At 41.1% G+C, this 12628-nt stretch overlaps 1 protein-coding gene across 1 annotated transcript in view; it reads right to left on the bottom strand.

The window, feature by feature from the left end:
• The window catches only part of ABCC4 (ATP binding cassette subfamily C member 4), a 994138-nt gene that overhangs the window by 806480 nt on the left and 175030 nt on the right, over nucleotides 1-12628 (bottom strand). The window contains exon 2 of the mRNA XM_053707839.1: nucleotides 3606-3716. Coding sequence (XP_053563814.1) covers nucleotides 3606-3716 — 111 coding nt within the window. The remainder of the gene's footprint in view (nucleotides 1-3605; nucleotides 3717-12628) is intronic.

Here is a 12628-nt window from a genome sequence, read left to right as displayed (position 1 = left end):
GATTTATTCCAGACTGGAGATGGTTTCCAAACTGATACCGCTCCTGAGGGCGAAGGATCAGGCTTTTGTTCCTTATTGTGACGAAAGGAACGAAAACGATTATTAGACCTAAATTTACCTTTAGATTTTTTATCCTGTGGTAAAAAAGTTCCTTTCCCTCCAGTAACAGTTGAGATAATAGAATCCAACTGAGAACCAAATAATTTATTACCCTGGAAAGAAAGGGAAAGCAAAGTTGACTTAGAAGACATATCAGCATTCCAAGTTTTAAGCCATAAAGCTCTTCTAGCTAAAATAGCTAGAGACATATACTTGACATCAACTCTAATGATATCAAAGATGGCATCACAAAAAAAGTTATTAGCATGTTGAAGAAGATTAACAATGCTATGAGAGTTATGATCTGTTACTTGTTGCGCTAAAGCTTCTAACCTAAAAGTTGAAGCTGCAGCAACATCCGCTAAAGATATAGCAGGTCTAAGAAGATTACCTGAACATAAGTAAGCTTTTCTTAGAAAGGATTCAATCTTCCTATCTAAAGGATCCTTAAAGGAAGTACTATCTGCCGTAGGAATAGTAGTACGTTTAGCAAGAGTAGAGACAGCCCCATCAACCTTAGGGATTTTGTCCCAAAATTCTAATCTGTCAGATGGCACAGGATATAATTGCTTAAAACGTTTAGAAGGAGTAAATGAATTACCCAAATTATTCCATTCCCTGGAGATTACTTCAGAAATAGCATCAGGGACAGGAAAAACTTCTGGAATAACTACAGGAGATTTAAAAACCTTTAAACGTTTAGATTTAGTATCAAGAGGACCAGAATCCTCTATTTCTAATGCAATTAAGACCTCTTTAAGTAAAGAACGAATAAATTCCATTTTGAATAAATATGAAGATTTATCAGCATCAACCTCTGAGACAGAATCCTCTGAACCAGAGGAACCACTATCAGAATCAGAATGATGATGTTCATTTAAAAATTCATCTGAAAAATGAGAAGTTTTAAAAGACCTTTTACGTTTACTAGAAGGGGGAATAACAGACATAGCCTTCTTAATAGATTTAGAATCAAAATCTCTTATGTTAACAGGAACATTCTGAGTATTAGATGTTGATGGAACCACAACAGGTAATGTAACATTACTAAAGGAAATATTATCTGCATTAACAAGTTTGTCATGACATTCATTACAAACAACAGCTGGAGGAACATATACCACAAGTTTACAACAGATACACTTAACTTTGGTAGATCCAGCACCAGGCAGCGTTTTTCCAGAAGTATCTTCTGACTCAGTGTCAATCTGGGACATCTTGCAATATGTAATAGAAAAAACAACATATAAAGCAAAATTGATCAAATTCCTTAAATGACAGTTTCAGGAATGGGAAAAAATGCCAGTGAACAAGCTTCTAGCAACCAGAAGCAATAAATAATGAGACTTAAATAATGTGGAGACAATAGTGACGCCCATATTTTTTAGCGCCAAAAAAGACGCCCACATTATTTGGCGCCTAAATGCTTTTGGCGCCAAAAATGACGCCACATCCGGAACGCCGACACTTTTGGCGCAAAAAAAAACGTCAAAAATGACGCAACTTCCGGCGACACGTATGACGCCGGAAACAGAAAAAACTTTTTGCGCCAAAAAAGTCTGCGCCAAGAATGACGTAATAAAATGAAGCATTTTCAGCCCCCGCGAGCCTAACAGCCCACAGGAAAAAAAGTCAAATTTTAAGGTAAGAAAAAAATTGATTTATTCATATGCATTATCCCAAATATGAAACTGACTGTCTGAAATAAGGAACGTTGAACATCCTGAGTCAAGGCAAATAAATGTTTGAATACATATATTTAGAACTTTATATAAAAGTGCCCAACCATAGCTTAGAGTGTCACAGAAAATAAGACTTACTTACCCCAGGACACTCATCTACATGTAGTAGAAAGCCAAACCAGTACTGAAACGAGAATCAGTAGAGGTAATGGTATATATAAGAGTATATCGTCGATCTGAAAAGGGAGGTAAGAGATGAATCTCTACGACCGATAACAGAGAACCTATGAAATAGACCCCGTAGAAGGAGATCATTGAATTCAAATAGGCAATACTCTCCTCACATCCCTCTGACATTCACTGCACGCTGAGAGGAAAACCGGGCTCCAACCTGCTGCGGAGCGCATATCAACGTAGAATCTAGCACAAACTTACTTCACCACCTCCATAGGAGGCAAAGTTTGTAAAAACTGATTTGTAGGTGTGGTGAGGGGTGTATTTATAGGCATTTTGAGGTTTGGGAAACTTTGCCCCTCCTGGTAGGAATGTATATCCCATACGTCACTAGCTCAAGGACTCTTGCTAATTACATGAAAGAAATTTTTTTTTATTTGTTCGCATTTGGCGGGGAAATGGTGGCATGAAATATACCAAAATGGGCTTAGATCAATACTTTGGGTTGTCTACTACACTACACTAAAGCTAAACTTAACCCTACAAGCTCCCTACAAGCTCACTAATTAACCCCTTCACTGCTGGGCATAATACACGTGTTGGGCACAGTGACATTTCGTGGCCTTCTAATTACCAAAAAGCAATGCCAAAGCCATATATGTCTGCTATTTTTGAACAAAGGGGATCCCAGAGAAGCTTTTACAACCATTTGTGCCATAATTGCACAAGTTGTTTGTCAATAATTTCAGTGAGAAACCTAAAATTGTGAAAAAGTGAACAATTGTTTTTTTATTTGATCGCATTTGGCGGTGAAATGGTGGCATGAAATATACCAAGATGGGCCTAGATCAATTCTTGGGGTTGTCTACTACACTAAACTATAGCTAAAATTAACCCTAGAAGCTCCCTACATGCTCCCTATTTAACCCCTCCCCTGCTGGGCATAATACACGTGTGGTGCGCAGTGGCATTTAGCGGCCTTCTAATTACCAAAAAAAAATGCAAAAACCATATATGTCTGCTATTTATGAACAAAGGGGACCCCAGAGAAGCATTTACAACCATTTGTGCCACAATTGCACAAGTTGTTTGCAAATAATTTCAGTGAGAAACCTAAAGTTTGTGAAAAAAATTGTGAAAAAGTGAACAATTTTTTTTATTTGATCGCATTTGGCGGTGAAATGGTGGTATGAAATATACCAAAATGGGCCTAGATCAATACTTTGGTATGTCTTCTAAATAAAAATATATACATGTGAATGGATATTCAGAGATTCCTGAAAGATATCAGTGTCCCAATGTAACTAGTGCTAATTTTGAAAAAAAAAGTGGTTTGGAAATAGCAAAGTGCGACTTGTACTTATTGCCCTATAACTTGCAAAAAAAGCAAAGAACATGTAAACATTGGGTATTTCTAAACTCAGGAAAAAATTTAGAAACTATTTAGCATGGGTGTTTTTTGGTGGTTGTAGAACATACTATTATTATTATCATTATTATTTGTGCACTTCCTAATAATGATAATTAGCTTATAGGTACTTCCTGCTAATGCTCAGGTAGCATATGCAGGAAGTACCTCTCAACCAATGCTGCTATGGTACACCTATAAAAATGTACCACAAATTTTACATCAATAAATGTGAACCTTACCACTGAAGCTCTTCTCCAAGTCTCTCTGAACTATCTTCTGGGAGAACATTGTACATATCATCCTCTTCAAGCTTCCGTTTGTGTCCAAGCACAAATAAGGAATTAAGCCAACTAAAAAAGGAAAGATGAAAAAAAACAACAACATTAAAACTAAAACTGAAGAAAATGCTTAACCTAGTTTTGTTCTGATTTCCCGATTTCTTGAAAACATAATTATCCCACTTATTACAGCTATTGTATATTTGTCAATGTGTTACAGTCCAAACCAACACTCTTGTAAACATTATTAGAGCCTAGAAAAATTACAATTTAAACATTTTGGTCTAGATTACGTGTAAAGGCACTTTTCAGTAAAATAAATGCTTTGTGCAGTTATTTTAAAAAAAAATAAAGATGCTCATATTTTTTATTTAAAAAAAGGAACTGTCCACTTTATTTTGGGGCAATTGGGGACATTTTTTAAATTAACAAGAGGTCTGACCTCCGGTTAATTGCGCTAAGCACAAAGTGCTCCGGCACGCTCACAGGTGCATTAACCAGCCAAATTTGCCCCTTTACAGGTGCACGTTAAATAGTGCTCCACTTGTAATCTAGCCCTTTATGTTTACTTTTATAAAATATAATATTTGAAAGACAAGTAAATCTTTAGGACATTTAAAATAAAATAAGGTTCTCCTGGAATTGTGTAACTATACAGTTTTTATTACTTTTTTGTTTTGTTTTTTTGGTGGAAAATACAGGAATACAGCTTTATAACAGCACTAAATACCCCCCAGTCTCCCTGAATCATCAGTCATAATATACTTGGCCAAGAAGATGGATGAAAACAGAAAAGCAGGACATATGAAGTACAAAACAAGTACTGAGGGTAACTGTGTAAAAGAAAGGGCAGTGCTCATGGACTCTCACCATGAAGAAATAAATGAATTTCTCATATAGGCATTATTTTTTTCTTTCATGAGGTGTTAAGAGTTCACAAGACATCAAATGTAGGAATCTACACCCAAGCAGTGAAGTCCACAAATCTCCATGTAATGGGGGAGGGGGTAAACAGTTAAGGCAGATACTGTATGTTACTGATCAGGCACTACGGCCGTCAGAACTTTCCTGCCAAAAGCGGCATCTGAAGAGGCATACAAAGTGATACATTCTTGGCAAAATATGCAAATAGGACAAAGTAGCTGCCTTACAAATCTGTACTTTGGAAGCCTCATTACGGAAGGACCAAGATGTGGCAACTTCTCTAGTGGAAGGAGAAGTAATGCGTTCAGGTGGAGTCTTCTCCGCAACAAGGTACGCCTTATGAACTAAAGGGACACTCAAGTAAAAATTTAACTTTTATGATTCAGATAGAGCACGCGATTTTAAATAACTTTCCAATTTACTTCAATTAACACAATGTGCAGTCTTTTTATATTTACACTTTTTGAGTAACCAGCTCCTACTGTGCATGTGCAAGAATTCACTGAATATACGTCTATGCATTTGTGATTGGCTAATGGAAATAGACAAAACTGAAATTTGACAGAAAAACTAAATTTATGCTTACCTGATAAATTTATTTATTTCTAGATATGGGGTGTCCACAATGTCATCAATTACAAGTGGGATTATCACTGCTGGCCAGCAGGAGGAGGCAAAGAGCACCACAGCAAAGCTGTTAAGTGTCACTCCCCTACCGATAATCCCCAGTCAGGTAGGGTCGTGGACTCTCAATATCTGGAAATAAATACATTTATCAGGTAAGCATAAATTTTGTTTTCTTTCCTAAGATATGGAGAGTCCACAATGTCATCAATTACTAGTGGGAACCAATACCCAAGCTAGAGGACACAGAATGAAAAGGGAGGGAGAACAAGACAGGCAGACCTAAACAGAAGGCACCACCGCTTGAAGAACCTTTCTCCCAAAAGAAGCCTCAGCCGAGGCAAAAGTATCAAATTTGTTAAAAGTATGCAGAGAGGACTAAGTTGTAGCCTTGCAAATCTGTTCCACGGAAGCCTCATTTTTGAAAGCTCAAGAAGAGGAGACAGCCCTCGTGGAATGAGCCGTATGAGGAGGTCTCATAAGCAAAACAAATTATAGAGAAGTAGCTTTCTGACCTTTACGCTTTCCAGAGATACAAACAAACAGGGCAAAGGACTGGTGAAAATCCTTAGTCGCCTAAAGGAAGAATTTTAGAGCATGCACAACATCCAAGTTGTGTAACAAATGTTCCTTATGAAAAGAAGTATTAGGACATAGAGAAGGAACAACAATTTCCTGATTAATATATCTGAAACGACTTTAGGGAGAAATCCTACTTTAGTACGAAGAACCGCCTTATCAGCATGAGAAATAAGGTAAGGTGAATCACACTGCAAAGCTGAGTTCCGAGACTCTCCAAGCAGTAGAAATAGCAATAAGAAACAAAACCTTCCAAGATAACAACTTAATATCTATGGAATGTAATGGCTCAAACGGAACCTGCTGCAAAACTTTAAGAACAAGGTTAAGGCTCCAAGGAGGAGCAACAGACTTTAACACAGGCCTGATTCTGACCAGAGTCTGACAAAAGGATTGAACATCTGGCACATTCGCCAGATGCTTATGCAACAAAATAGATAATGCAGAAATCTGACCCTTTAGAGAACTGGCTGACAATCCTTTCTCCAGACCTTACTGGAGAAAAGACAAAATCCTAGGAATCCTGACCCTACTCCAAGAGAAGCCATTGGATTTGCACCAATAAAGGTATTTACGCAAATACCTTATGGTAAATATTTCTAGTAACAGACTTGCAAGCCTGAATTATGGTCTCAATGACCCACTCAGAAAAACCATGCTTAGACAGAACTAAGCGTTCAATCCCCAAGCAGATATGAAATCCCAAGGAACGGCCAGAGCATCTATCAGGGCGACCTTGAACCAAACCTTGGAAGCTTGGCATTCTGCCGAGATGCCATCAGATCCAACTTCGGCATCCCCCATTTGAGGGTTAACCTGGAGTACAACTCCGGATGGAGAGCCCACTCCCGGGATGAAATGTCTGTCTGCTCAGGAAGTCCGCTTCCCAGTTGTCCATGGCAGAAAGACAGCAATTGTGAGCTTCTGCCCACTGAACAATCCAAGTCACCTCCTCCATGGCTAAGGAACTCCAAGTTCCTCCCTGGTGGTTGATGTAAGCCCCTGAGGTGATATTGTCCGACTGGAACCTGATAAACCAGGCTAAGGAAAACTGAGGCCAAGCCATCAAAGCACTGTAAATCGCTCTCAACTCCAAGATATTTATGGGGAGAGCAGACTCCTCCCAAGTCCATAGTCCCTGCGCCTTTAATGAGTCCCAGACTAGTCCCCAGCCCAGCAGGCTGGCGTCCGTGGTTACAATAACCTAGTAAGGTCTACGGAGCATGTGCCACGAGACAGATGCTCCTGAGAAAACCACCACGGGAGAGAGTCTATTGTCGACTGATCTAGATCTATCCTCTGAGACAGATCAAAATGGTCCCCTTTCTATTGTCTGAGCATGTAAAACTGCAGAGCTCTCAAATGGAATTGAGCAAAGGGAATGATGTCCATGAAAGCTACCATCAGACCAATTACCTCCATACATTGAGCCACTGATGGCCAAACAGTAGACTGTAGAGAGATGCAAGAGGAGAGAATTTTGGATTTTCTGACCTCCGTCAAAAAAACTTTTCATAGATAAGGAATCTATTATGGTCCCTAAGAAAACCACCCTTGTAGCTGGAACAAGGGAACTCTTTTCCAGATTCACTTTCCAACCATGGGAACGTAGACAAGACAACAAGATTTTGCTTGTTGAAAAGATGGGCCTGAACCAATATGCCTCTCTTCTTATTTGGTCTGCAGATAATCTTGAGAGGTGGAACCTGCCTCTGGGAGGAAAAGTCTTGAATTCTATTTTGTAACCCTGAGATACTATGTCCACAGCTCAGGGATCTGGAACATCTCATATCCATGCTTGATAAAACAGAGAAAATCTGCCCCCACTTGATCCGATACCGGATCGGGGCAAACCCTTCATGCCGATTTAAACTCAGCTGCGGTTTTCTTAGATTGCTTCCCCTTGTTGCAAGACTGGTTGGGTCTCCAAGAAGACTTGGGCTGGTACTGCTTGAAAGGGGGAGATTAAGACTTTCCTTTGAAGTTATGAAAGGAATGAAAAATACTTTGACGTCCTTTAGGTCTATTCTTCTTGTCTTGTGACAGAAAAGACCCTTTTCCACCAGTAATATCAGAAATTATTGCTGCCAGACCAGGTCCAAACAAGGTCTTACCCTTGTAAGGAAGCGCCAGAAGCTAACACCCGCTAACCAAGATTTCAGCAACAACAAAGCCAGATATCTTGGCTCCCAGTTTAATAACTTCTATGGTAGCATCAGAAATAAATGAGTTGGCTAGCTTAAGAGCCTTAATCCTGTCTTGGATCTCCTCCAAAGGAGTCTCTACTTGAAGTGAATCATACAAGGTGTCGTACCAATAAGATGCTGCACTTGAAACAGTGGCAATACAAACTGCAGGTAGCAATTGAAGAAATTTATGAACATACATCTTCTTCAAATAAGCCTCCAGCTTTTTGTCCAGGATCCTCTATAGGAATAGTAGTTCTTTTAGCCAGAGTAGAAATGCCCCCTTCTACTTTAGGCACTGTGTGCCATGAATCTTTAATGGAGTCAGCGACAGGAAACATCTTTTTAAAGAAAGGAGAGGGGGAAAAAGGTATCCCTGGCTTCTCCCATTCCTGTAAAATAATCTCTGTAGCACGGTCTAGAACAGGAAACACTTCCACAGTGGAAGGAACATCATAGTAATTATTAAGTTTACTAGATTTCATAGGGTTTACCACGAAAGGAGTATCGGAATCGTCAAAAGTAGCTAAAACCTCATTTAACAATACACAAAGGTGTTCAAGCTTAAATCTGAAGGATACTACTTTATCATCAGATGAAGGAATTATACTGTCTGAATCTGAGATTTCACCCTCAGAGGCTACCGATGTATCCTCCTCATCAGACTTATGAGGAAGGGCAACCTGAGTAGCAGAGGCTGGGACAGAAACCTTACTATCTGAATCTCTAATTTTCCTCTTGCGTTTTCCCTTTAGCATAGGAAAAGCAGCTAATGCCGCAGATACCTAATCAGCAATTTCTGCAGGCAAATAATCTCCTCCAGGAGACTGAGAGGAACCGCAGGGCACTGTATGAGACGCCAATAAGGCTTGGGATGTTTGAGGAGAAAACTGTGGCATTGCCTGAACAGCATCATCCTGAGAGACATTTGGCTCAGAGACAAAAAGTTTATTTATTGGTACTGTCACTTTGAGAATCAACAAGGCGGTATAGCCTTCGGTTAAGTAGACATCCCGCGCCCTCACAATTTACAGGTATTTAGCCCCAGCACTACAAAATAAGAATGCGAAGGAGCAATTTGAGAAAAACCAAAACAGCTTGTCAAAACTATCGAAATACGACCTCTACACATAAGCTTTGTACTGAGGTGCCTACCTGCTCCTTATGATAATCAAATAATCCCAGCAGCAAGTCCAGAAAAGTGGACAAGCAGAGAAGAAGAAAGCAAAGGGGAAAAAAGACAGGAGAACGTGCATAAAAGGTTAACCCTTAGAATACCTGCACTACCAGTGAGCTTTAAAAACCAAAATCTGGATTTTCACACAAGCGGGTGTAAATAAGTGCCTTATAACACCTATATACATTTTGTAGTGTATCAGTATATGTCCACATACTATGTGAATTATGTGTTCATGTTCATGCTTATAGCCGGTGGGCTGTTAAAGTGCATAGTAGTAACTTGTCAGTACCTTCTTCTACTGTGCTTACCTAAGCTACTGACAACATCAGGGAATTGGCAGATAACTCTGCATTTCACCTGGGAGTCCTGTAATATTTCCACACTGAGAAAATATTTTCACTACCAGGATAAAAATTCCTGTCTTAACCTCTGTCCTTCATAGGCACTCTGAGGAAGAAATGGGTCTCGGATCGGTTAGAGAACCCCTATCAATGACAAGTAGATCAGTACTTCAAATTTTAACTCATTCCATTTGAAGCCTAAATATTTGATAGAGGATTCAGTGAGAGTGGGAGGAATTTAAGCTTTGGTGTTTAGGAGAGTTTTTGTCTCCTTCTGGTGGACTGGAGTTTAATTTACATGTGATATCTTGTGGAATCTCAGCATTGGATGAAATAACTAAAATTATGCTTACCTGAAAAGTTTATTTTCTTCCGATGGAAAGAGTCCACAGCTGCATTCATTACTTTTGGGAAATTAGAACCTGGCCACCAGGAGGAGGCAAAGACACCCCAGCTAAAGGCTTAAATACTCCTCCCACTTCCCTCATCCCCCAGTCATTCTGCCGAGGAACAAAGAACAGTAGAAGAAATATCAGGGTGAAAAGGTGCCAAAAGAACAAAAATAACAGACGATCCACAGAAAAAATACGGGCGGGGAGCTGGGGACTCTTTCCATCTGAAGAAAAGAAAACAACTTTGAAAAAAGGAAAAGGCCCAAGGACACTGACCCACAGATAGTCCATAGCCTAGCTAGAGACCGCAGAAACTAGACTCGACTGAGTCAACAGCCTCCGAGAGACACTGTCCCCAGCAGTTGGCCTCCAAACAACACACCCCTTACTAAAGAAAGGGAACAAACTACCGTATTCTTCCACAAAGAAGAAAAGGCACGGAGAAAACATGATTGTACTTGTAAAGCACAGCTAATCCCCCTTAAGAAGGTCAAGGCGCTGCTCATTTTATCAACCACAAAAGGAGGAAAGGCTGAGTAGACCTCGCCGGGGATCGAACTTGCAACCCTCGGTTTGCTACAGTTCAGAGTAGCCACAGTGCATTAGTATGCTGAGCTAGCTTCCAGCTAGCATAAGGAACTTCAGAAAAAAAAACCTAAAAAGGGCACAACGAGTCCTAAATAAAAACACAGAGCAAAAACCCGAGAAACCGGGTCAGGCTAACAGAGACCCAACCAGTCTCATAGAAACAAGGGGAGGCAACGCCCAGACCCCAGAAATACAAAAACCACGTAATAAGGCCAGGAGTCTGAAACAGAGAGGATCTTCCCCTAACACAGTGCAACCGCACTCTAGAAAGCAACTGAAAACGAAGGTCCCCAAGTCGCAAAAAGTATCTCAGAATACCAAAATATTCAGAACGAAACCTTGTGTAGCAAGCTCAGATAGGTCTGAGGAACAACTTCTGAAGCAAAAACACTGCACACTGCAGTGATCGAAGAATGACTCTGAAACGTAATACTTACAGGGCAAGAAGAAAGCAGCTGAAGATAGGATCCTTCAGATTGCTAAGTATCCACTAACCAGTGGATAACGTTGCAGGCTATCTAAGAGCCACCAGTCCTTCCCACAAATCCTGAATGTGGAGAAAGGAGAAACCTTAAAAAAGCTTACTGTACCTCAAATGACGAGGACGAAATAGCAGAGCAACAGATCTCAGCTCCTGCTCCAACACCAGACCAGCCCAAGCGACAGACATGTCTGATAGACAGGGGGACAGAAAGACCCCAACCACAAGTCCCCAGGGAATGGAAGAAAAAAGGGGGAACTCACCCACCCCAACAGAGCTTGGGTGCCAACTTAATCCACTCCTCCAAAATAAGGCACTCCCAAGGAGAACCCCCTAGGACCTGGAATAGAGAAAATTGCAATAGATCCGTAGGAAGACCTGTCACAACTAGCAGGTGGAACAGAGCCCACAGAGCAGCAGATTCTGTCCCTTACAGAAATAAGCCACCTGATCCAACCTCCTATACACAGGGCAGGACAAAGACACTCCAGAGAGAGGAAACCCTAACTCATAAGGAAGATAAACTATCCCCTCCAAAGGGAAGGGCACAGATAAGAACAGCGTACATGTCTACAAGACATGAATCCATAGTATGGAGGATTTTTCATTCGGTCTGTGTTTTGATCAGGCACCACTGTTGACCCAACAAAAAAAATCTCCCCATAGAGGAGCACACTCCGTCCATAGGACAAGTCAGGCCTTAAAGTTTATAACCAGTACCCGAAGGTGGATGAGAACTCCGGCCTACCTGCTTGTAAGCCCAATGAGCTAGCCCCTATGTCGCAACATAGGGTCCCTGAAAAAAACTAGGTCGTCCCGAACCAGTCCACCGGATCATAAGTCTCCAGACATCCAAGAAGGATCCAGGACAAGAACTCTGGACCCAGGACCAAGAATTGTCCTGGAACGAACAACTCCCTCAGGGAACACAAGATACCCGTCTGAAGCAATCAGAACTCACAGGGGATGAGAACCGGGAAACCCGGAGAACGGGTACAGGACTCACTCGTAATTCCCAGCCCAAAGGGAAGAGAACACCCTTAGCCAGAGGTCAACACCCCCCCCCAGCAAGGTACTAAGCCACGACCAATTAAGCAATTTCTCTGGAGTCCAAAGGCCCCCAAGGGCAGCACTAAGGGAAATCAAAATGAGACCAGAGTCACCCGAAAGAAAGTAGAAAAAAAGACGAGTCTCCATAATCCTCTCAGATTAATGTTCCAGAGGACCACACCCAAGGGAGAAGAATGCAAGGCATCCCGAACCCATGCAGAAAAACATCCCCTAAGCAAAAAGCTTGGAAAAAGAGAGACAACACCTCCTATCGCCCCTGATATGGAGACGACTAACTCCCGATGGAAGACAGAGCCTCACGGCCTTCACTTCCTAATGAAGCGGCCAAAGCTGACAGAAAAACCGGACGAAATCCAGAAAGTCTGGACCCAAAGGAAGAGAACCTCTAAAAGGAACAAGTCCTAAAAGGACACTTCCAAAGAGACCATGAAAGGCAAAACCATAAGAACGGCAGTATGAAGGACCTAAATCCTCCAAGCCTTTAACCCACAACAGGAAGGAACACTCTAATTCCCGAAAATTTCGGAAACGACTGAGCATGTCACCGCGGATCTCAACAGAGTCCCCACTAGATTGAAAGGCGAATGATGACTGAACTAATCCTCCATGCCCCTAAGC

Source organism: Bombina bombina, chromosome 3, assembly GCF_027579735.1.
Source record: "Bombina bombina isolate aBomBom1 chromosome 3, aBomBom1.pri, whole genome shotgun sequence".
Lineage (NCBI taxonomy): Eukaryota > Metazoa > Chordata > Amphibia > Anura > Bombinatoridae > Bombina > Bombina bombina.
This window is presented reverse-complemented; position numbering and strand designations above follow the sequence as displayed.